The sequence below is a fragment of the Triticum aestivum genome, chromosome 7B, assembly GCF_018294505.1.
Source record: "Triticum aestivum cultivar Chinese Spring chromosome 7B, IWGSC CS RefSeq v2.1, whole genome shotgun sequence".
Lineage (NCBI taxonomy): Eukaryota > Viridiplantae > Streptophyta > Magnoliopsida > Poales > Poaceae > Triticum > Triticum aestivum.
Window position 1 is genome coordinate 144,498,042 of NC_057813.1, and position 26,214 is coordinate 144,524,255.

The 26,214-nt window shown below is 47.1% G+C and overlaps 1 protein-coding gene across 1 annotated transcript; it reads left to right on the forward strand.

The window, feature by feature from the left end:
- Positions 1-16,654: 16,654 nt before the first annotated feature.
- LOC123157392 (uncharacterized) lies at positions 16,655-19,346 on the forward strand. Its single transcript, XM_044575669.1, has 4 exons — positions 16,655-17,461; positions 17,552-17,625; positions 17,734-17,816; positions 19,106-19,346. The coding sequence occupies exons 1-4, from the start codon at positions 17,246-17,248 to the stop codon at positions 19,171-19,173; spliced, it is 441 nt and encodes a 146-aa protein (XP_044431604.1). The 5' UTR covers positions 16,655-17,245; the 3' UTR covers positions 19,174-19,346.
- The last annotated feature ends 6,868 nt before the right edge of the window (positions 19,347-26,214 follow it).

The window sequence follows — 26,214 nt, forward strand, 5'->3', positions numbered from 1 at the left end:
AGCACAACAACTACCGGCGGCCACATACTCCGCTTTGGTGGACAAGAGAGACATGCAACTTTGCTTCTTAGAAGACCAACTCACCAAAGAGCAACCAAGAAATTGGCACCCTCCAGAGGTTGACTTCCTATCCACTCTGTCTCCCGCCCAATCCGAGTCTGAATAGCCCAAAAGGTTGAAGTTGGCTCCTCTTGGGTACCATAAGCCAAAGTTTGGGGTATGAGCCAAATATAGTAAGATTCGCTTGACCGCCACATAGTGGCTTTCCTTAGGTGCGGCTTGAACCATGCACAAATTCCAATACTCAACATGATATCCGGTCTAGATGCACAAAGGTAAAGCAAGGATCCAATCATGGAATGATATACCTCTTGATCGACCGCTTTACCATTGGGATCTATGTCAAGTTGGCATTTGACGGGCATTGGAGTGGAAGCCGGCTTGACATCACTTAGCTTGAATCTCTGGAGCATGTCTTGAATGTATTTGGCTTGGTTGATGAAGGTTCCTTCTCTTCTTTGCTTGATTTTGAACCCAAGAAAGAACTTCAACTCTCCCATCATGGACATCTTGAACTTCGAGGTCATGAGAGCGGCAAATTCCTCATTGAAAGCTTTGTTAGGGGAAACAAAGATAATATCATCAACATATAGTTGGCATACAAACAACTCCCCTTTGACCTTCTTAGTAAAAAGAGTGGGGTTGATTTTCCAATTTCGAACCCGTGATCTTGCAACGACTTGGTAAGGTGCTCATACCACACACGTGGGGCTTGTTTAAGGCCATAGAGTGCCTTATCGAGTTGGTATACATGATTGGGGAACTTGGGAACCTCAAACCCCGAGGGTTGTTTGACATACACCAACTCATTAATAGGGACCATTAAGAAAAGAACTCTTCACATCCATTTGTTGCAACTTGAAGTTATGATGAGAAGCATAAGCAGTCAACAAACGAATAGATTCAAGGTGAGCAACGGGAGCAAAGGTTTCACCGTAGTCGATACCCTCAACTTGGGAGTAGCCATGTGCTACCAAACGAGCCTTGTTGCGAATGATAATTCCATGAGCATATTGCTTGTTCTTCAATATCCACTTGGTTCCAATGACATTATGGTTCCACGTTGGCCTTGGAACCAATCTCCACATCTTGTTGTGCTCGAAGTTGTTGAGTTATTCATGCATGGCATTGAGCCAATTCAGATCCTCGAGTGCCTCATAGACCTTTTGGGGTTCAACACAAGAAACAAACGCGGGATGTTCACAATAGTTTGCCAATTGTCTACGAGTGCTTACCCCTTTTCTCAAACTTCCAAGAACATTCTTCATAAGATGATCTTTGGTAGTGAGCTTGGAAGCAATCTTGGCAGCACGACACTCCAATTCCTCCTCAAGAGATAGTTGTGGAGTGGAAACTTGATCATCTGGAGCATCGTCATGACCTTGTTCTTGATCTTGAGCTTGCTCTTGCTCTTGAACTTGCTCGGGAGGGAGAACTTGACCTTGGGCATCACTTGGTGGTTCACCATCATCTTGAGATTGATCTTGCCCTTGATCTTGTTCACATGGTTGAGGGATGAGGGAGTCCTGGACTAGGGGGTGTCCGGATAGCCGAACTATCATCATCGACCGGACTCCCAGACTATGAAGATACAAGATTGAAGACTTCGTCCCATGTCCGGATGGGACTTTCCTTGGCGTGGAAGGCAAGCTTGGCGATACGGATATGTAGATCTACCATTGTAACCGACTCTGTGTAACCCTAGCCCTCTCCGGTGTCTATATAAACCGGATGGTTTTAGTCCATAGGACGAACAACAATCATACCATAGGCTAGCTTCTAGGGTTTAGCCTCCTTGATCTCGTGGTAGATCTACTCTTGTAATACCCACATCATCAATATCAATCAAGCAGGACGTAGGGCTTAACCTCTATCAAGAGGGCCCGAACCTGGGTAAAACATCGTGTCCCTTGTCTCCTGTTACCATCCGCCTAGACGCATAGTTCGGGACCCCCTACCCGAGATCCGCCGGTTTTGACACCGACATTGGTGCTTTCATTGAGAGTTCCTCTGTGTCGTCACCGATAGGCTCGATGGCTTCTTCGATCATCAACAACGACGCAGTCCAGGGTGAGACTTTTCTCCCCGGACAGATCTTCGTAGTCGGCGGCTTTGCACTACGGGCCAATTCGCTTGGCCATCTGGAGCAGATCGAAAGCTACGCCCCTGGCCGTCAGGTCAGATTTGGATGTTTGAACTTCACGGCTGACATCCGCGGAGACTTGATCTTCGATGGATTCGAGCCACAGCCAAGCGCGCCGCACTATCATGATGGGCATGATTTAGCTCTGCAGCCGGACAGTGCCCTGGTGCCCTGGAGCGCGCCGCACTGTCATGATGGGCATGATTTAGCTCTGCAGCCGGGCAGTACCCTTGATTCGGAGCCGGCTGCGCAGATCGAGGACGGGTGGCTAGACACCGCCTCGTGGGCTGCAACCTCTACAGCGATGGAGCCGAATATTGGCCTTGTCCCTTGTGAAGCTCGTGACTCCGAGGTGCCGGACTCCTCGCCAGACTCCGTACCTCCCGTGACCCCTCCAATCGAATCCGATTGGGTGCCGATCATGGAGTTCACCGCTGCAGACTTCTTTCAACATGCACCTTTCGGCGACATTTTGATTTCGCTAAAGTATCTCTCGTTATCAGGGGAGCCCTGGCCGGACTACGGTCAGGACGGTTGGGATGCGGACGACGAAGAAATTCAAAGCCCACCCACCACCCACTTAGTAGCAACTGTCGACGATCTAATCGACATGCTAGACTTCGACTCCGAAGACATCGACGGTAAGGACAATGATGCCGGAGACGACCAAGAACCAGCGCCTACTGGGCACTGGAAAGCCACCTCAACTCACGACGTATACATGGTGGATACACCAAAAGGAAGCGATAACGAGGAACAACGGGACGTGGCGAAGGACAACTCCCCTGACAAACAACCAAAACGGTGACGCAAGCGCCGCCCGAAGTCCCGCCTCGATAACAACGGCACCCATACTGACCCAGCCTTAGAGAAGGGCGAAGCAGTGGACGACGAACATGCCACCAAGCAACCATCCGAACAGGATGAATTGGACAAGCAACCCATCCCCGACGAAAACAACAGTCCAGACGATCTCAAGCCGGACACATCACCGGAGCATAAGAACCTTCATAAAAGGATCGTCGCCACTGCAAGAAGTTTGAAGAAGCAAAAGCGGAAGCTCAAAACAGCAGAGGACGCACTCAGAATGAGATGGAGCAAAGTACTCAATACCACAGATAAATATGGCGATAGTCACCAGGCAAAGAGCTACCCGAAGCACAAGCTGTTTCCCGAATTTGATAAGGAGGCCATAGAGCCCCCACAGTCAAAAAAGAAAGAGGCCGCCTGGCCGGATAGACGACCAGATGACAGGCTAAGAGCGGCAAGCGGTGCGGCACACAAGCCGGCACACGATCCACAGAAGGATCCTCGCAAAAAGGATGGCCCAGTCAGGTCCATCTATGGGCCAAAAAAGAAGACTCCATGGAGCAACACAACCCGCCGAGTGTTTGAAGACAACAGCACACCTAAATACAGGGGCGCCGCACACCCACTATGTTTCACCGATGAGGTACTGGATCATGAATTTCCAGCGGGATTCAAACCCGTAAACATAGAGGCATATGACGGAACAACAGACCCCGGAGTCTGGATTGAGGATTATATCCTACACATACATATGGCCAGAGGAGACAATCTCCATGCCATAAAATACCTACCCCTCAAGCTCAAAGGGCCAGCTCGGCATAGGCTCAAAAACCTCCCAGAAAATACCATTGGAAGTTGGGAAGAGCTCGAGGATGCGTTTCGAGCAAATTTTCAGGGGACTTATGTCCGCCCTCCGGATGTAGACGATTTAAATCACATAACTCAACAGCCCGGAGAGTCAGCACGCAAATTCTGGAACAGGTTCCTCACCAAAAAGAACCAAATAGTCGACTTTCCGGACGCCGAAGCCTTAGCAGCCTTTAAGCATAACGTCAAGACGAATGGCTCGCCAGACACCTCGGCCAGGAAAAACCAAGAACAATGGCCGCGCTGACAAGCCTCATGACCCGCTTTTGCGCGGGGGAAGATAGCTGGCTGGCAAGATGCAGCACCAGCGACCCGAGCACATCTAAGGTCAGGCATGGAAATGGGAAATCATGACGCAGAAAAGATCAGCGCTGGAATAAGGAAAATGGCCCAAATAGCACGGCGGTCAACGCCGGGTTCAAAATCTCTCGGCTGAATAATAAAACACTGCCTCTTAAGGACAACAGTGATGAGCTATCCAACCTAAACAAAATCTTGGATAGGATATGTCAAATCCATAGTACCCCCGGGAAGCCTGCAAACCATACCCATAGAGATTGTTGGGTCTTCAACCAGTCCGGCCGACTTAACGCCGAACACAAGGGGCTCGACACACCAAGCAAAGACGACGACGAACCCCACAAGCAGCACGCTGGAAAACAGAAGACTTTCCCACTAGAAGTCAAAACAGTGAACTCACTTCATGTGATAACAAGGAAAAATAGTGTGGCACCTGCTAAAACACGCGTCGCACGGTCCACCCCAGCAGAGTCCCGAAATTGGATGTTTAAACCAATTACTGTCGACCATCAGGATTACTCCAGAAGTGTTCGAAACGCAGGAGGGGCTGCTTTGGTATTGGATCCCATAACCGACGGACTACAATTCACACAAGTCCTAATGGATGGCGGCAGCGATATAAACCTGCTATACCAGGACACCATCCACAGAATGGGGATAGACCCTACCAAAATTCGCCGTAGCAGCACTTCCTTCAAAGGAGTGACGCCAGGCCTTTACGCCAATTGTACAGGCTCTGTACTACTAGAGGTTGTGTTCGGTTCATCCGACAACCTCCATCACGAAAAGCTCATTTTCCATATCGCCCCATTCAAAAGCAGCCATCAAGCACTACTGGGACGCGAAGCTTTCGCCCGCTTTAACTCAATACCGCATTACGCGTCTCTTACGCTTAAAATGCTCGGTCCACGCGGCATAATCTCATTAAAGGGTAACTCCGAGTGTTCCTCGACCACGGAAAACGTGAGACTGCCTTGACAGCCACACACTAATCCGACCTTGCTGGTCAAAGCCCCTAAAAACAGGTCATTCAGACCTCGGACATGGTTAGGCGAGTCCGGCATAAATAAACAAGGGGCTTCCCAGCCGCATACCTCTTTACAAGGGGCTGCACGTATAAACAATGAGAGCCAATAAAGCTCGACTTTATTCATCTTCCAAATCATACTTTATTTTAAATACATCTTTTGCATGATATTTTTTCCAAACTAAGTTCTTCTCTTTTACAGATGAAGCACGTGCTACACCCGTCCAGGATACAGCACAACGGAGACACAGGTGCAGACGTGTAGCAGGGACCCTTTGCAAGGATTCTTTTCAGATTAAGACCCTGCGTAAACCTTTCTTACTGTCTCTTGTTGATACACATCCCCTGGTTTCCTACCATAACCAAGGAGGAGGCTGGCGTTTTGGCATCGGCCGCGTCAGAAGTTCTCGCCCGTACCTGGACACTAGGGGCTTAGGGCATTGTTCTGCCCGGTATCATAAAGACCGAATACCTCAAAGAGTGTTCGGCGTCTCGAGTTAGGCCTTATATGCATCAGCTTCGAATCATGTCTTTGGTCAAATGTTGGGTTTGCCCGGCTCCTGTGTTTTGCTGCCTTATGTTCCGCTCCATCGGCTAACGCGGCACCAGGAGAACTACTGCGATTCTGCCCCGGTTCGGCCGGGCAAGCACCTCAGTAGAGAAAGCCGAAAACTGACTGTCATGATATAGCAAGAGACTGGTCAACCACTCGATCGACTACTGGAATGTTTAGAATTCCTCCGCTTTGACGAAGGACCGCTTCCCGGTCAGGCACATACGCGCCCCGAGTTCGGAGAGCGCGGTGCCTCTAGGGGCTATATAGTAGCCCCACCATCGAGCTCCTATGGCTAAGTGAAAGTGATAAAGCATTATAGTCCGGTTGCCTAGTTTGCTATGCTATCACCTCCTTCAAAGGACCAAGACATTGGATTAAGTGTGAAAAGGCGCTTTTTTTTTGCAAACACCCCCGCACCATGTGCATGGGGGCTGAAGCCAAAGACTGCCATCTTTCAGGTTATACATACATATACGACCGCACAGGAGATAGTTCAATACTTGAACGCACAAGTATAAAAAGCCGTTACATTATAAACATGATCTCACAAATCATACATGTCATTTGAACATAACATCTTTCGAGCACTGCGACTCTATTAAACGAGCGCCCTGCAGGACTTCCTCAAAATAGTGCTCGGTGGGTAATCGGCTTTTGTCCGAACCCCGGGATGCAACATCGGTGGCATCCATCTCCGCCCAGTATGTCTTAACACGGGCGAGAGCCATCCGTGCACCCTCTATGCATGCCGACTGCTTCATCGCCTTGATATGCGGCACCGCCCCAAGGAATTGCTGCAACAAGCCAAAATAACTCTCCGGCTTGGGCCTTTCTGGCCACAGATGAGCCACCACATCCGTCATGGCAAGTCCGGACAATCTATTCAGCTCAGCCCACTCAGCCAACCGATCAGTCAACGGAAGTGGACGCTCCGGACTATGGAATTGAGACTAGAAAAGCTCTTCCATTTCGTGATACTTCTGGCTTCGGAAGTGCACGACTGCGTCCACCGCACTCGCCGCCAAATCCAGATAAGGATCCTCCGCACCCCACAATTGGCCCAACTGAGCATACTTCGGATCCGTGAACTTCCTACGCAGCAGAAAGGGCTTTCTATCCGCAATGTCTCCGGCCTGACGCAGTTCCTCCTTCATAGCCCGCATCGCACAACAGGCATCCTTGGCTTCGGTGGCGGCCTTCTTCAGGTCCTCTTGCTCCGCTCGGTGTTCTCTTTCAAGAACCTCACAGTGGTCGGTAGCATCTTTTAATTTCACGGCCATTCCGGCCATCTCCTCCCTGCTTCGGCAGTGAGCAGCCTTTTCGGCTTTTAGCTCTTCCGCTGCCTTCGAGGCAGCCGCATCACTTTTCCTGGCTTGCTCCTTGGCTCGAGCAAGCTCTGCTCCAAGGTCTTCCACAGCAGCGACACCATCTGCATCAAGCATACAAATTGTAAGGAACGGGCATCAGCTCCCTTACTAGGTGACCGCGGAGAAACCACCTGCCTTGTGACTCGTCAAGTCGTTTATTCACCAGCGCGATGTCCACATCCGCAACGTCGAGTTGCCGCTTCAGCTCGGCAACTCCATCAGTCCGGCTGGCCACCGAACATTCCGCCACCTGCATAGGAAAGGCGACATTCTATTCTAAGATTATGATCCTCGGCACGCTCGCGCTTTCGACAGCATACCAAGTCTCAGGGGCTACTATCTATACAGGGCGCACTCCATGTGCAAAACTGTCAAAAGGTATGTCATTTTTTGCGTACCTCAAACCCCGCCAACAAACTTCCGACGGCCTCATGCAACCCGCTCTCGGCGGATGAGATCCTTTCAATCACCATACTCATTAATGTGCTGTGATCTTCTGAGATAGACGCCCTCTCGAGCAAATCCTGCAGCTCCACCGGCCGTACTCCAGTGGGTGCCGAACTCCCCGGCCCCGCCGGACTCGGGGAGACCCTCCGTGACGACACCTCAGGGTCGTCCGCCCCGCCCGATGGGGCGGCAGATGGAGGCGTTTCGCTCTCCATCATCTCCGGACGAAGGTCCCCCGAGGATGAGCTCTGCTGAGAAGGGCTGAGATCCGAACTACAAGGTGAAAACTTCGGTTACCCTTAGAAATAAAGTAGGGATGTCCCCTATTACAAAACACCCCCTTTTACTTATGGCTCGCTGGAGGGCTGATTCCGTTGGGGATACTGTGCGGCCGGGGCTCTTCCCAGCACAGGACCTTCCGGTGCAGATTTCTTTCCCCGCTTTGAGGCCTTGGCCACCGGGTCTTCGGAAGTGGTCCTCTTCTTGCCTTACTGAAAGCCTCCTTGGCAGAGGTGGTAGTTTCCCTGTGCCCCCCTTCGCCCTCCTCCGAAGGTGCAACCTCCAACATTTTGATTAACACGGGATCCGGCATGGTCTCAGGGAGGGGGGCCGGACACCGTATCAGTTTTGCTTGCGCTATCCACTCCTGTCCAAGGGATAGCTGGTTAAAAGGCAAACCCATGATAAATAAATGGACAATGTGTCCGGACACAGGGCTACTTACTTGAGTATCCGGGCGATTGCAGCTTAGACCAGCGTCCTCGGTCAAGTCCGGACGCATCTCTTGTGATCCGAAGAACAGTTTGTACATCTCCACGGGTGTCAAACCCATGAAGTGTTGGAGAGCTCGTGGTCCCTCCAGATTAAATTCCCACAGGCGGAGGGGGTGATGTTTGCAGGGCAGAAGGCGCCGAATCAACATAACCTGTGTCATTACGACCAGATTGATCTCCCTTTCTTGGAGGTCTCGAATCCGGCCCTGCAACAGGGGTACGTCTTTGGACGGTCCCCAGTCAAGCCCTTTGTTGACCCATGATGTCAGCCGTTGTGGAGGGCCCGGGCGAAAGGCGGGCGGCGGCCTCTGCCTGCTGCCCCTAGGAGCGGTGATATAGAACCACTCCTGTTGCGACAAGCCGAGCTCCTCCCGAAAAGAGCCCTCGGGCCATGGAGCATCGGCCCTCTTGCTTATAACCGCCCCGCCGCACTCTGCCTGATGCCCCTCAATCATCTTCGGCTCCACGTTGAAGGTTTTGAGCCACAAGCCGAAGTGAGGGGTAGTGTGGAGGAAGGCTTCGCAGACGACAATGAATGATGAGATGTGGAGGATGGACTCTGGAGCCAAATCATGGAATTCCAGCCCATAGTAAAACATGAGCCCCCTCACGAAGGGATCCATCGGGAATCCTAAACCCCGACGGAGGTGAGCCACGAACACGACACTCTCGCCGGGCTCGGGAGTAGGAATAACTTGCCCTTGGGCAGGCAACCTATGTGAAATCTCGTAGGTTAAGTACCTGGCGTCTCTCAGCTTTAGCACGTCCTCTTCCGTGACGGAGGAGGGCATCCACCGGCCTCGTAGGTCGGAGCCGGACATTGTCGAAGGTCGAAAGTACCCGAATCTGGATCCCTGGGTGTTAGAACTCGGGGCGAGGGGCGGATGTGATTGAGGATTGAAGAAAAAGAACGGGCCTTGGTCTCATTATAAAGAAGGAGAATACCAAGAGCCGTCCCCGCGACCGTTTGGAACCCGCCTTCGATGGAGGGGGCATGGCAACGGGCGCGGTTGGGTTACCCACGTCCGTATTGATGAGAATCCTGGAATAAGGGAAACACGATCTCTGCTTCGACGAGACGTGCCAAGGAAACCGCTTCGCTAAAAGCGCGGAGGTGGTATAGTAAAAACGATTCGAGTAAAGGCTTGGTTGTGGTGTGACGTCACGCCACAAAATACGTCAGCAGATTGAACTTGTGTAAATATTATTCTCTCTACGGTGGTATGTGAAATTTATTTTGCAGAGCCGGACACTATCCTGGTGTTCACAATCTTATATAAATTATTCGGAGGAGGAACCCTCCTTGCAATGCCGAAGACAATATGCGCGCCGGACTCGTCGTAATTGAAGCCTGGTTCAGGGGCTACTGAGGGAGTCCTGGACTAGGGGGTGTCCGGATAGCCGAACTATCATCATTGACCGAACTCCAAGACTATGAAGATACAAGATTGAAGACTTCGTCCCGTTTCTGGATGGGACTTTCCTTGGCGTGGAAGGCAATCTTGGCGATATGGATATGTAGATCTCCTACCATTGTAACTGACTCGGTGTAACCCTAGCCCTCTCTGATGTCTATATAAACCGGATGGTTTTAGTCCATAGGACGAACAACAATCATACCGTAGGCTAGCTTCTAGGGTTTAGCCTCCTTGATCTCGTGGTAGATCTACTCTTGTAATACCCACATCATCAATATCAATCAAGCAGGACATAGGGCTTTACCTCCATCAAGAGGGCCCGAACCTGGGTAAAACATCATGTCCCTTGTCTCCTGTTACCATCCGCTTAGACTCACAGTTCGGGACCCCCTACCCGAGATCCGCCGGTTTTGACACCGACAAGGGCCTTCACTTTGTTCTTCGGAAGCGTGTGGGTCTTGGGTTGGTGATGGCTCCACTTGAGTGGAACTTTATACTTCTCCTTCGGCCACAAGGGGTTCCTCAATGGGTAGGATAAGACCAACACCCATTCTTCTTATGGCTTGGGGAGGAATTTCATCATCTACATCACAAGTACCACTTTGCTCCACTTGGGAGCCGTTATTATCGTCAAACTCCATGTTACACATCTCCTCAATGAGTCCCGTGGACTTGTTGAGGACTCGGTAAGCATGAGAGTTTGTAGCATAACCAACAAATATGCCCTCATGAGCTCTAGCCTCAAATTTAGACAAACAAACACCTTTCTTGAGAATGAAACACTTACAACCGAACACCTAGAAGTACTAGAGGTTGGGCTTGTTACCGGTAAGTATCTCATATGGAGTCTTGTTCAAGCCCTTGAGGAGATAGAGCCCATTAGATGCATGACAAACGGTGTTGATGGCTTCGGCCCAAAAGTTCTAGGGAGACTTGAATTCCGCCACCATGGTCCTTGTCGCGTCCATCAACATTCGATTCTTCCTCTCCGCTACACCATTTTTTTGAGGGGTGTAAGGTGCGGAATATTGATGCTTGATCCCCTCATCACTAAGAAACTCATCCAAGGTGTAGTTCTTGAACTCGATGCCGTTGTCACTTGTTATTGTCAAGATCTTTGCCTTGTGTTGACGTTGAGCTTCATTTGCAAAGTCGATGGCAGTTTTTTGGGTCTCACTCTTCCTCTTGAAGAAATATACCCAAGTGTATCTTGAATAATCATCCACAATCACCAAGCAATACTTCCTACCCCCAAGACTATCAAAGGATGGAGGCCCAAAGAGATCCAAGTGAATGAGCTCCAAGGGTCTCTTCGAGTAGATGATAGTCATGGGAGGGTGAGCCTTCTCATGTAGCTTTCCTTCGATACAAGCATTGCAAGCACGATCTTTCAGAAAACTAACATTTATTAGTCCAAGGACATGATCCCCCTTGAGAAGACTTTGCAAAGATCTCATATTGACATGGGCTAAATGGTGATGCCAAAGCCATCCAATGTCAACTTTAGCCATTTGGCATGTCGCGGTCTTAGTGGCTCGCTCCGAAAAGTTAATCACATAAAGACCGTTCTCGACATGCCCAACAAAGGCTACTTTAAGAGTCTTGCTCCACAAGAGGTCCATAGTATCAACATCAAAGAAAGTGACAAAGCCCAGGATTGCAAGTTGACAAACGGAAAGTAAATTGTATGCAAGGGACTCAACAAGCATGACTTTCTCGATCGTGAGATCATGAGAAATGACCACCTTGCCAAGACCCAATACCTTAGAAAATAAGGCATCACCCCACTCAACATTGGTGGGCATATATGAGACCTTGTGTACGTCCACCACCAAGTCCTTGCTTCCGGTCATATTATTTGTGGCTCCACTATCAAGCAACCATGATGCCCCACCGAAAGCAAACACCTACAAGAGATAAATGTTTGGTTTTAGGTACCCATTTTGTAATGGGTCCTTTGATGTTAGTAACAAGGGTCTTGGGAACCCAAATAGACCATTCAATGTACTCATGAGGAGAACCAAGAAATTTGGCATAAACATGCCCAACACTAGCACGACATAGCACATAAGAAGGGTTAAAGTCATCGGCTTTGTTGGATGGAGTGGCAATGCCCTTCTTGACACCACCACCCTTCACATTGTTCTTCTTCTTCTCCTTAGGAGAACCCTCTCCCTCCTTCACAAAAGTTTGCTTGAGAGGAAGAGGTTGCTTGGCCTTGTCATTCTTCTTCTTGTTCTTGGACTTGGGTGCAAACCCAATTCTCTCCTTGCCACAACTTCCTTTTGATTTCTCAAAAGATCGTTAGGTTCTTCTCACCTTGTATGAAAGACACAAGGCCTTTCTCAAGTTGCTCCTTCAACTTGGCATTCTCCTCCACAAGATGCACATGCTCATTGAAGGAAATATGTCCTAGAGGCAATAATAAAGTTATTATTTATTTCCTCATATCATGATAAATGTTTATTATTCATGCTAGAATTGTATTACCCGGAAACATAATACATGTGTGAATACATAGACAAGCATAGTGTCACTAGTATGCTCTACTTGACTAGCTCGTGAATCAAAGATGGTTAAGTTTCCTAACCATAGACATGAGTTGTCATTTGATTAACGGGATCACATCATTAGGAGAATGATGTGATTGACTTGACCCATTCCGTTAGCTTAGCACTTGATCGTTTAGTATGTTGCTATTGCTTTCTTCATGACTTATACATGTTCCTATGACTATGAGATTATGTAACTCCCGCTTACCGGAGGAACACTTAGTGTGCTACCAAACGTCACAATGTAACTGGGTGATTATAAAGGTGCTCTACAGGTGTCTCCAAAGGTACTTGTTGAGTTGACGTATTTCGAGATTAGGATTTGTCACTCCGATTGTCGAAGAGGTATGTCTGGGCCCTCTCGGTAATGCACATCACTATAAGCCTTGCAAGCAATGTAGCTAATGAGTTAGTTACGGGATGATGCATTACGTAACGAGTAAAGAGACTTGCCGGTAACGAGATTGAACTAGGTATCGAGATACCGACGATCAAATCTCAGGCAAGTAACATACCGATGACAAAGGGAACAACGTATGTTGTTATGCGGTTTGACCGATAAAGATCTTCATAGAATATGTAGGAGCCAATATGAGCATCCAGGTTCCTCTATTGATTATTGACTGGAGACGTGTCTCGGTCATGTCTACATAGTTCTCGAACCCGTAGGGTCTGCACGCTTAAAGTAAGATGATAGTTATATTATGAGTTTATGTGTTTTGATGTACTGAAGGTTGTTCGGAGTCCCGGATGTGATCACGGACATGACAAGGAGTCTCTAAATGGTCGAGACATGAAGATCGATATATTGGATGACAATATTTGGACACCGGAAAGGTTCCGGGTGAGATTGGGACAATACAGGAGCTCCGAGAGGTTATCAGAACCCCCCGGGAGGTATATGGGCCTTAATGGGCCTGAGTGGAAAGGAGGGGGCGCCCCCCCCCCCGAAGCCCAATCCGAATTGGGAGGGGGGCCGCCCCCACCTTTCCTTCCTCCCTCCTTCCTCTTCCTTCCCTCTCCCTCTCCTAATAGGAAAGGGGGGAGTCCTACTCCCGGTGGGACACTACAAGAAATATGTCAACTAGTGACCTTCTGTCAGTGACCCTGGAAGAATTGGTCATAGATCTATGACCATTTCAGACCAATTGGTCAAAAGCTATTCGGGGGGCTCCAAACCCTAAACCATTGCGACCATTTTGGTCAGAAAGGTCGTAATTTCCTTACACGAAATGGTCACAAAGCAAACAGTGCTAGTCCGCTGCCTTATTTCTAGTTGTTAACGACCAATATAAATGGTCATAGCCTTGTAGATTGTGGTGGGTTGTGATGACTAGGCGCCATCTCATCAGTTTTGCCTATGTGTCATGTCCATGTGGCAGTTTTTGCCCTAGGTTGTGAAGCAACCTATATTTTTGTTATTCCAAAAATCCCCAAAAAAATCTCATAAATGTTTTGGATCATATCTTCATCAAATATGTCAAAAACATTCCTTGCCTAGTTCAAAATAATTCGGAAATATTCATTTTCCTATTCTGTTCAGAGCAGCACTTTGTGAAGGAAGTACCACTTTGGCATGTCCAAATGGTATCCATTTTCTACAGTGCTTTCCTATGCCCAAATAACCATCCTCCACCAAATGCCAGCTCAATCCATTCATTATTTTGAGACCAGCTTCAACATTCGTATTTATGTCCAGTGTGGTACTTTGTAAAGCAAGTACCACCTAGGCTCCTCCTTTTGAGGTGAAAATTTTTTAAGACGGTCTTCTTAGTAACTGATCATCCTCAACCAGAACTCACGCCCATTAGCCATGTGCATTTCCCGTACCGCAAATCAAACACTTGGGTGCTTATTCATGTTTGAGCATCGATCGGTCTTCTCATGAGAATCTTATGTCGTGATTTTCTTCCTAGCACCTACCTGGGGAGTGCCCAACCCACTAGACATGCCTAGGCCGCCCAGAACACATGGCAACGCCACGGTCACGTGGTAACCACGCGGCGGGTGTGCGAGCTTACACGCTCTAGAGTTGGGGCCCTCGGCCACCGTCCAAACCTCAATGTCTCGCCGTCAAACCATGTATTTCTAATTAAATAGATACTTATTTACCTAGAAATGATTTTTGGAAAAAATAAAGAGCAAACTATGAGGCACCTGCAGTTCAAATTTGACCCGCTTCCAGCTGAATCAGCGGGAATTTGTCTTTTTCACCAGAGGTGGATCAAAATTTTTGACACCCAACCATTTTGTCAATTGTGCATTAAATATGGCCTAGTATTCTATAAAATTGATTAGCTCCAATTTTGCAACAAATATATGGTAGGTCCTTCACAAAAAAACTCATTTCAGGCACTCAGAAAATGGAAAATGGTTTTTCGTCCAAGAAAATAAAAACTTCCTTAGGCAACATTGTTTGCCATTCCAATATGCACCCTTGTGCACAATATGATATCATTTGAACAAACTATGCCATGAATGTGGCCATAAGATTGATCATTTGGCTTGAAAGCCATGAATCTTCACACTTGATAGCTCATTTCTGAGAACACGTTTTTAAAATAATTATTGTATTACAAGTTTACTATTTTTCCTGGAAACTTGGTCACATGTAATGAAACAATGCGAAGGTTTTCCAATTTTTTGATTTTTTTTGAATTTTTTATGCCCGTTTCAAAATGCGGTCAAAACAGCGGGCTTGACCGTTCCTAGCTAGTGGTTGAATCTTGGAATTTTTTTGGTGTTTCTATGATTAAATAGATACTTATGTACCTAGAAATGATTTTTGGAAAAAATAAAGAGCAAACTATGAGGCAGCTACAGTTCAAATTTTACCTGTTTCCAACTGAATTGACGACAATTTGTCTTTTTCACTAGAAGTGGATCAAAACTTTTTTCACCCAACCATTTTGTCAATTGTGCATTATATATGGCCTAGTATTTTATAAAATTTATTTGGTCCATTTTTGCAATAATTATTTGGTAGTTCCTTCACAAAAAAACCTCCTTTTGGGCACTCGGAAAATGAAAAATGAATTTTCCGTGCAAAGAAAATGAAAACTTCCTTAGGCAACATTGTTTGGAATTCCAATATGCACCCTTGTGCACAATATGAGATCATTTGAACAAACTATGCCATGAATGTGGCCATAAGATTGATCATTTGGCTTGAAAGCCAAGAATCTTCACACTTGATAGCTCATTTCTGAGAACACTTTTTTAAAATAATTACCGTATTACAAGTTTATTATTTTTCCTCGTAACTTGGTCACATATAATGACACAATGCGAAGGTTTTCCAATTTTTTGAATTCTTTTTGAATTTTTTATGCCCGTTTCAAAATGCGGTCAAAACGGCGGGAATGACCGTTCCTAGCTAGTAGTTGAATCTTGGATTTTTTTGGTGTTTCTCTGATTAAATAGATACTTATGTACCTAGAAATGATTTTTTTAAAAATAAAGAGCAAACTACAAGGAAGCTACAGTTCAAATTTGACCCGCTTCCAGCTGAATCGGCGGAAATTTGTCTTTTTACCAGAGGTGGATCAAAACTTTTTACACCCAATCATTTGGTCAATTGTGCATTAAATATGGCCTAGTTTTTTATAAAAAAAGATATGGTCCAATTTTGCAACAAATATATGATAGGTCCTTCACAAAAAAACTCATTTTGGGCACTCGAAAAATGGAAAATTGATTTTTCGTCAAAAGAAAATGAAAAATTCCTTGGGCAACATTGTTTGTCATTCCAATATGCACCTTGGTGCACAATATGAGATAATTTAAACGAACTATGTCATTCCAAAATGCACCCTTGTGCAAAAAACACAAGAGAAACAAATAGAAAAACTCAACTACATAAGCTTGAAAAAGTATTTGATGTGCTCCACATGTGCTATGATTGTGAATTATAAAATTGACGTGCTCCAAATTTGCAACAAATATTTGCTAGGTTCTTTATAAAAATATCACTTTGGACACTCGAAAAATGATTCTCTTACAAAAACTCATATCTTAGAAAACTTTTTTAATGATATTAACAATATTAAAAGTTTGTTATTTTTACTGAAAAGTAGGTCACACTTGGTGACACAATGCGAAGGTTTTTTATTTCTATATTTTTATAAATTTCTTAGGTCGTCAAATAGCAGGCATGATTCAAAATCTTATTTTCAATCGATTACGACCAATTTAAATGGTCTTAACATCATCAAAGGGGATACTCTGTTCTGATTGGTCTAAAATCAGCTCATGTGGATCATGCCTTAACCACCGTCGGATGCGCCCGGATCCAAGGGCAGCCCACACCCCCCTCGTCGCTCTCACCCCCTCCCGAATCACCCCGTATCCCTCTCATCCTCGTCCACCCACGAAACCCTAGCCCCCTTCTCCCAATCACCGCCGCCGCCTTCTCCCTCCCAGATCCAATCCTGCGCGCATCGGCCACCTCCCTCCGGTGGAGCTCGACCCCCACCCCCCGCCGCTGCTCCACCCTCTCCCGCGAGGGTCTCTGCTACCCGCGTGCGCACAACCTTCGTCCCCTGTTGCTCCAATCCGGCCAGCGCGCCCTCCACCTCGTCTCCCCCGATCCCGACCGTCATACTCCGTCCCCTGTAGCAGTCGTACTCCACCCTAGCAGTCGATCCCGACCGTCGCTGCTTCACCAGCCTCCTCCTCTGGCGTCTCCGCGAGGGCAGACGATGCCAGACAGGCCGTCGACGCGCCGGACCTCAAGGCCGGTCATGCTGCTCCTTCTGCCTGCGTCCCCTCGGCGCAGACGATAGCGACAAGGACGCTGGCGCCCGCCTTCTTCCTTCCCCAGCTCGTCTTCTCCCCGGTCGCTGCCTTGCACGCCGCCACCCAATCCATCTATCAATCGCCAATGGAATCCCACGCCGCTGCGGCTCCATTCTCCTCCCAATCCCATGCCGCTGATGCCTCCTCCACCTCCACCTCCAAGCGCTGGCGACCTTCTTCCTCCCCCGGCGCTTGTCCTCTCCGCTCGCTGCCTTCCAAGAGTGCCGCTACCGTTGGCGACCAGACCAGCAGAGGAACGCCGCCGGCAGAGGATGAGGAGTCCTTCCTTCTCCACCATGAAGCACTCCTCCTTCCACTCCTCGCCGCCGAAGTCGGATGCGTGCGTGAGTGCCTTCTCCTCCTCTTCTTCTTCCTCCTCCTCTGCTTCTTCTTCTTCTTCCCGGGATCTGATGCTGATGCGTGGTTGTGTGCAGGGAGATGCAGTTGAAGGAAAGGGGCGGGCCTCAAGGCCGGACCTCAAGGAGATGCAGCACCGGAACATCATCAGGTACCCCTCCCCTCCCCCATCCCGTTTCTCCTCCCCGGCGTCAGGGTTTGGGCTGGATTTGGCCGCCGCGGAATGGATGGACTGGCCGACTATTGTTGTGCTGTGTAGGCTGCAGGACGTGGTGCATAACGAGAAGAGGGAGGGCGCCATGCCGAAGAAGGAGGGACCTTGCGGCCATTGCGGAGTCACAAGTGAGCTCCTCCTCTTCCATTCAGACTTGTGTGTTTTTTGACTCTGCCTGCTGCTTGTTAGATGAGAGGTATGTGCTGCTGACAGTCAGCAATTAGATGCAGCTCACAATCTGCTCATACTTAATACTACTTGCTGCAGTTATTTAGATATTGAGAGTTCCCTACATACTTGCTGCAGTTTCAGAAAAATGCTTAATGTTAGAGTTGATTCTCTGCTCGCTGCTCTATGTCATCTGCACAAATTAGTTACATGCTTGTAGGACAACACATGGAAATTTACATCTGGCTTGTCTGTACTAACCATTGAAAACAAGCATGTAATGTGATTTGTGCTGCTCCTTTGTAATGTGATGAAACAAGCACCTGTAGTGTCTGAGTGTTTATCTACTGCCAACTTTACATTTTCACAGCCACGTTAAATAACAAGCTTGTTCGAGCAATTTTTTTAGTCTCCTCCTTTCTCTGGGGTTTTTATAATCTTGTTTGGTAATTGTGGCGGTACATGTGTAGTCAGTAACCAGTGCTACTGCTTAACTCAAAATTTCTTTTACAAAGAAAAAAATGATGAGCATTTCTCCAGCCAATGTCTGAAGTAGTTGCTACTGTGTAGTCATCGACTGAGCTTATGCATTTCATCAAAATTTGCAATGATGTTTATTGCCTAAGAAACTAGCGAATTAGAGGCCTGAGATTCAATAGTTTGGAGAAGAAACCAATGAATTCAGATTTGAGTGACAAATCTGTTCTGGTTTCAAATAGATAGGTTTATTTTTTAAAACTATGCATAGATTTGTAACAATGATCATAGGTGGTTATAGGTTGATGTGATGATGAATATAAATATTAAGAACTGCTCATGCATGCATCTGGACCTCTTATTGTGGCAGCTGGTATGCTTGATGCGTGTATGTCCATCTCTTTACTATTTTGCTTGAACCATAAATCATGATGCATGATGATCATGGTCTGGTTTGTTAGATCTATTTTGCTGGTGCTTAAAATTTGACATGCCTGGATTCTGAATGAACTTGTTCTTACAGTTCTTTTCATTTCTATGATCGATTTAGAGAGTTGCACATGTCACTATATTATATACCAAAAAAAATCTTAGCTAGTGACAACATTTTAGTCGCTCCATGAACGCATACTGGTTAGTGTTAGTCATACTATTTATGTACATGGCATTTGCTGTCAATTCTTGATTATAAGTTATTGGGTCCAAATTGGCTACTGTTTGATGTTATGTACATATTCCTATTCTTATATGTTCATTCTTATTTTTTGCACAGGTGAAGTGCGAATCCATGTTCGAAGCTGTGAAGCATATCGACAAAGAGTAGCATATTATGTGTTGTAATTGTAGGCAGTAGTAGGCATATCTGAGTTGTAATATACTATAACGATTGTAATAGATTAATGTAGTATTGTTTTTGGACCAATTTCATTTGCTCTTTGGTCTGTTCGAAAGAATGATTGTGCATGTGATTTGAATACCCGTGAAATGGAAACCTGACAAGTGGGTCCAAGTTATAATGGTTGTTTGACAAATTTCGAAATTTCTGATTTGTGGGACCAATTTTGAGGTGAGCATGACAAGTGGGACCATTCTGACTACTTGGACTAGCTGCAAAATAAAATGGCTGAAAATAGAAAATCAATAGGCTATAAAAGGCCATGCCCTAGAAAATAAAAAGGCCAAATTGTTGGGCCAGGCCCATGTAGCTAGAGAAAATTAACAGAAAAAATATACAGTAAAAGGCGGAATTGTTGGGCTAGGCCCATGTAGAAAACCGAATTGGACTGGGCTGAATCTTGTGCCACATCAGCTTGCCATGCTGGATGCCTACGTGGCCTGGGGAGGTTGCTAGTGACCAAAACGCCACCGTGGACATATTTTGGTCATAAACGTCTTCGACCATTCCAGAAAAAGGTCGCTATAGTCGGTTTACGACCGCCAGCTTTTGACCTTCTCTTTTTGGTCACAAAAAGGTCGCAAATGAAAAACCATGACCTTTGAGTGACCAATAGTCAAGGTCACAAGTTGACATATTTCTTGTAGTGGGAGTTGGACTCCCCCCCTAGGGCGCGCCACCCCCGTTGGTCGGCCCCCTCCTCCACTCCTTTATATACGGGGGAGGGGGCACCCCATAGACACAACAATTGATCATTGATCTCTTAGCCGTGTGCGGTGCCCCCCTCCACCATAGTCCTCGATAATATCGTAACGGTGCTTAGGCGAAGCCCTGCGACGGTAGAACATCATCATCGTCACCACGCCGTCGTGCTGATGAAACTCTCCCCCGACACTCGGCTGGATCGGAGTACGAGGGATGTCATCGAGCTGAACGTGTGCAAGAACTCGTAGGTGCCGTAGTTTCGGTGCTTGATCGGTCGGGCCGTGAAGACGTACGACTACACCAACCACGTTGTGCTAATGCTTCCGCTTTCGGTCTACGAGGGTACGGGGACACACTCTCCCCTCTCGTTGCTATGCATCACCATGATCTTGCGTGTGCGTAGGAATTTTTTTGAAATTACTATGTTCCCAACAGTGGCATCCGAGCCTAGGTTTTATGCGTTGATGTTATATGCACGAGTAGAACACAAGTGAGTTGTGGGCGATATTGTTGGAAATATGCCCTAGAGGAAATAATAAAAGTGTTATTATTATATTTCTTTGTTCATGATAATAGTCTTTTATTCATGCTATAACTGTATTATCCAGAAATCGTAATACACGTGTGAATACATAGACCACAATATGTCCCTAGTGAGCCTCTAGTTGACTAGCTCGTTGTGATCAACAGATAGTCATGGTTTCCTGGCTATGGACATTGGATGTCGTTGATAACGGGATCACATCATTAGGAGAATGATGTGATGGACAAGATCCAATCCTAAGCATAGCACAAAGGTCGGTTAGTTCGTTTGCTAGAGCTTTTCCAATGTCAAGTATCTCTTCCTTAGACCATGAGATCGTGTAACTCCCGGATACCGTAGGAGTGCTTTGGGTGTACCAAACGTCACAACGTAAGTGGGTGACTATAAAGGTGCATTACATGTATCTCCGAAAGTGTCTGTTGGGTTGACACGGATCGAGACTGGGATTTGTCACTCCGTGTTACGGAGAGGTATCACTGGGCCCACTCGGTAGTGCATCATCATAATGAGCTCAAGGTGGCCAAGTGTCTGGTCACGGGATCATGCATTACGGTACGAGTAAAGTGACTTGCCGGTAACGAGACTGAACGAGGTATTGGGATACCGACGATCGAGTCTCGGGCAAGTAACATACCGTCTGACAAAGGGAATTGCATACGGGGTTTGATCGAATCCTCGACATCGTGGTTCATCCGATGACAACATCGAGGAGCATGTGGGAGCCAACATGGGTATCCAGATCCCGCTGTTGGTTATTGACCTGAGGTCGTCTCGGTCATGTCTGCATGTCTCCCGAACCTGTAGGGTCTACACACTTAAGGTTCGGTGACGCTAGGGTTATCAGGAAGACAAGTATGTGATTACCGAATGTTGTTCGGAGTCCCGGATGAGATCCCGGACGTCACGAGGAGTTCCGGAATGGTCCGGAGGTAAAGATTTATATAAGGAAAGTGGTTAAACAGACACCGGAAAGTTTCGGTGGCATACCGGTATTGTACCGGGGCCACCGGAAGGGTTCCGGGGGTCCACCGGGTGGGGCCACCCCTCCCGGGGGGGCCACATGGGCTGTGTGGGAGAGGGAGCCAGCCCCTAGTGGGCTGGGTGCGCCTCCCCACCTAGGCCCATGCGGCTAGGGCAAGGGGAGGGGAAACCCTAAAGGGGGCGCCCCCCTAGCTTGGGGGGCAAGCCACCCTTTTCCCTCTCCCTTTGGCCGCCGCCCCCCTCTAGGGTTTCCCCTAGAGGGCCGGCCCCCCTTGCCCCTTCCCCTATAAATAGAGGGGTGAGGGGAGGGCTGCAAAAACACAAGCCAAGGCGCAGCCCCTCCCCTCCCCAACACCTCTCCTCCTCCATACGCGCTTGGCGAAGCCCTGTCGGAGTACTGCTGCACCAACTACACCACACCGTCATGCTGCCGTTGGAGCTGTCTTCCTAATCCTCTCCTTCCTCCTTGCTGGACCAAGACAGAGGAGACGTCACCCGTACCATACGTGTGTTGAACGCGGAGGTGCTGTCCGTTCAGCACTTGGTCATCGGTGATCCGAATCACGACGAGTACGACTCCATCATCACCATCCCCTTGAACGCTTCCGCACTTGATCTACAAGTGGTATGTAGATGCAAACTCACTCCCTTGACTCGTTGCTTAGATGAACTCATAGATGGATCTTGGTGAAACCGTAGAAATTTTTTTAATTTTCTGCAACGTTCCCCAACAGTGGCATCATGAGCTAGGTCTATGCGTAGTTCTCTATTGCACGAGTAGAACACAATTTTGTTGTGGGCGTGAATCTTTTCAACTTGCTTGCCGCTACTAGTCTTATCTTGCTTCAGCGGTATTGTGGGATGAAGCGGCCCGGACCAACCTTACACGTACGCTTACGTGAGACCGGTTCCACCGACTGACATGCACTAGTTGCATAAGGTGGCTGGCGGGTGTCTGTCTCTCCCACTTTAGTTGGAGCGGATTCGATGAAAAGGGTCCTTATGAAGGGTAAATAGAAGTTGACAAGATCACGTTGTGGTTATTCGTAGGTAAGAAAACGTTCTTGCTAGAACCCAATTGCAGCCATGTAAAAGATGCAACAACAATTAGAGGACGTCTAACTTGTTTTTGCAGCAATTGTCATGTGATGTGATATGGCCAGAAGTTGTGATGAATGATGAATGATATATTGTGATGTATGAGATCATGTTCTTGTAATAGGAATCACGACTTGCATGTCGATGAGTATGACAACCGGCAGGAGCCATAGGAGTTGTCTTTATTTTTGTATGACCTGCGTGTCATTGAAGAACGCCATGTAAACTACTTTACTTTATTGCTAAACGCGTTAGTCATAGAAGTAGAAGTAGTCGTTGGCGTGACAACTTCATGAAGACACGATGATGGAGATCATGATGATGGAGATCATGGTGTCATGCCGGTGACAAGATGATCATGGAGCCCCGAAGATGAAGATCAAAGGAGCTATATGATATTGGCCATATCATGTCACTACTTTATATAATTGCATGTGATGTTTATTATGTTTATGCATCTTGTTTACTTAGATTGACGGTAGTAAATAAGGTGATCCCTTATAACAATTTCAAGAAAGTGTTCCCCCTAACTGTGCACCGTTGCTAAAGTTCGTCGTTTCGAAGCACCACGTGATGATCGGGTGTGATAGATCCTTACGTTCACATACAACGGGTGTAAGACAGTTTTACACATGCAAAAACACTTAGGGTTAACTTGACGAGCCTAGCATGTACATACATGGCCTCGGAACACGGAGACCGAAAGGTCGAACACGAGTCGTATGGAAGATACGATCAACATGAGAATGTTCACCGACGATGACTAGTCCGTCTCACGTGATGATCGGACACGACCTAGTCGACTCGGATCATGTAACACTTAGATGACCAGAGGGATGTCTAATCTGAGTGGGAGTTCAATAATTTGATTAGATGAACTTAATTATCATGAACTTAGTCTAAAACCTTTGCAAATATGTCTTGTAGATCAAATGGCCAATGCTCATGTCAACATGAACTTCAACGCGTTCCTAGAGAAAACCAAGCTGAAAGATGATGGCAGCAACTATACGGACTGGGTCCAGAACCTGAGGATCATCCTCATAGCTGCCAAGAAACAATATGTCCTAGAAGGACCGCTAGGTGACGCTCCCGTCCCAGAGAACCAAGACATTATGAATGCTTGGCAGTCTCGTGCGGACGATTACTCCCTCGTTTAGTGCAGCATGCTTTACAGCTTAGAACCGGGGCTCCAAAAGCGTTTTGAGCATCACGGAGCATATGAGATGTTCGAAGAGCTGAAACTAGTTTTCCAAGCTCACGCCCGGGTCGAGAGATATGAAGTCTCCGACAAGTTCTACAGTTGTAAGATGGAGGAAAATAGTTCTGTCAGTGAGCACGTACTCAAAATGTCTGGGTTGCACAACCGCCTGTCCCAGCTGGACATTAACCTCACGGATGAGGCGGTCATTAACAGAATCCTTCAGTCGCTCCCACCAAGCTACAAGAGCTTCGTGATGAACTACAATATGCAGGGGATGGTGAAGACCATTCCTGAAGTATTTTCAATGCTGAAGTCAGCAGAGGTTGAAATCAAGAAAGAACATCAAGTGTTGATGGTCAATAAGACCACTAAGTTCAAGAAGGGCAAGGGTAAGAAGAACTTCAAGAAGGACGGCAAGGAGGTTGCCACGCCCGGTAAGCCAGTTGCCGGGAAGAAGTCAAAGAATGGACCCAAGCCTGAGACTGAGTGCTTTTATTGCAAGGGGAAGGGTCACTGGAAGCGGAACTGCCCCAAATACTTAGCGGATAAGAAGGCCGGCAACACTAAAGGTATATTCGATATACATGTAATTGATGTGTACCTCACCAGTACTCGTAGTAACTCCTGGGTATTTGATACCGGTGCCGTTTCTCATATTTGTAACTCACAGCAGGAGCTGCGGAATAAGCGGAGACTGGCGAAGGACGAGGTGACGATGCGCGTTGGGAATGGTTCCAGAGTCGATATGATCGTCGTCGGCACGCTACCTCTACATTTACCCACGGGATTAGTTTTGAACCTTAATAATTGTTATTTAGTGCCAAGTTTGAGCATGAACATTGTATCTGGATCTCGGTTAATACGAGATGGCTACTCATTTAAGTCTGAGAATAATGGTTGTTCGACTTATATGAGAGATATGTTTTATGGTCATGCTCCGATGGTCAATGGTTTATTCTTAATGAATCTCGAGCGTAATACTACACATATTGATAGCGTGAATACCAAAAGATGTAAAGTTGATAACGATAGTCCCACATACTTGTGGCACTGCCGCCTTGGTCACATTGGTGTCAAGCGCATGAAGAAGCTCCATGCTGATGGACTTTTAGAGTCTCTCGATTATGAATCATTTGACACATGCGAACCATGCCTCATGGGCAAGATGACCAAGACTCCGTTCTCCGGAACAATGGAGCGAGCAACCAACTTGTTGGAAATCATACATACCGATGTGTGCGGTCCAATGAGTGTTGAGGCTCGCGGAGGATATTGTTATGTTCTCACTCTCACTGATGACTTGAGTAGATATGGGTATGTCTACTTAATGAAACACAAGTCAGAGACCTTTGAAAAGTTCAAGGAATTTCAGAATGAGGTAGAGAATCAACGTGACTGAAAGATAAAATTCCTACGATCAGATCGTGGAGGAGAATACTTAAGTCACGAATTTGGTACACACTTAAGGAAATGTGGAATCGTTTCACAACTCACGCCGCCTGGAACACCTCAGTGTAACGGTGTGTCCGAACGTCGTAATCGCACTCTATTAGATATGGTGCGGTCTATGATGTCTCTTACCGATTTACCACTATCATTTTGGGGATACGCTCTAGAGACAGCTACATTCACTTTAAATAGGGCACCGTCTAAATCCGTTGAGACGACACCGTATGAATTATGGTTTGGGAAGAAACCTAAGCTGTCGTTTCTAAAAGTTTGGGGATGCGATGCTTATGTCAAGAAACTTCAACCTGAAAAGCTCAAACCCAAGTCGGAAAAATGCGTCTTCATAGGATACCCTAAGGAAACCATTGGGTATACCTTCTACTTAAGATCCGAGGGCAAGATCTTTGTTGCCAAGAACGGATCCTTTCTGGAAAAGGAGTTTCTCTCGAAAGGAGTAAGTGGGAGGAAAGTAGAACTCGATGAAGTACTACCTCTTGAACCGGAAAGTAGTGCAGCTCAGGAAAATGTTCCTGTGATGCCTACACCAACTGAAGAGGAAAATAATGATGATGACCAAGGTACTTCGGATCAAGTTGCTACTGAACTTCGTAGGTCCACAAGGACACGTTCCGCACCAGAGTGGTACGGCAACCCTGTCCTGGAAATCATGTTGTTAGACAACGGTGAACCTTCGAACTATGAAGAAGCTATGGCGGTCCCAGATTCCAACAAATGGCTTGGAGCCATGAAATCCGAGATAGAATCCATGTATGAAGACAAAGTATGGACTTTGACTGACTTGCCCGATGATCGGCGAGCGATAGAAAACAAATGGATCTTTAAGAAGAAGACGGACGCGGATGGTAATGTCACCATCTATAAAGCTCGACTTGTCGCTAAGGGTTATCGGCAAGTTCAAGGGATTGACTATGATGAGACTTTCTCTCCCGTAGCGAAGCTTAAGTCCGTCCGAATCATGTTAGCAATTGCCGCATACTATGATTA

Coding starts and splice junctions, on each gene's coding strand:
- LOC123157392 (XM_044575669.1), top strand. CDS start 17,246: ATGCCGCTGATGCCTCCTCCACCTCCACCTCCAAGCGCTGGCGACCTT. Junction 17,626..17,733: donor CAGCACCGGAACATCATCAG/GTACCCCTCCCC, acceptor TGTGCTGTGTAG/GCTGCAGGACGTGGTGCATA. Junction 17,817..19,105: donor CGGCCATTGCGGAGTCACAA/GTGAGCTCCTCC, acceptor TTTTTTGCACAG/GTGAAGTGCGAATCCATGTT.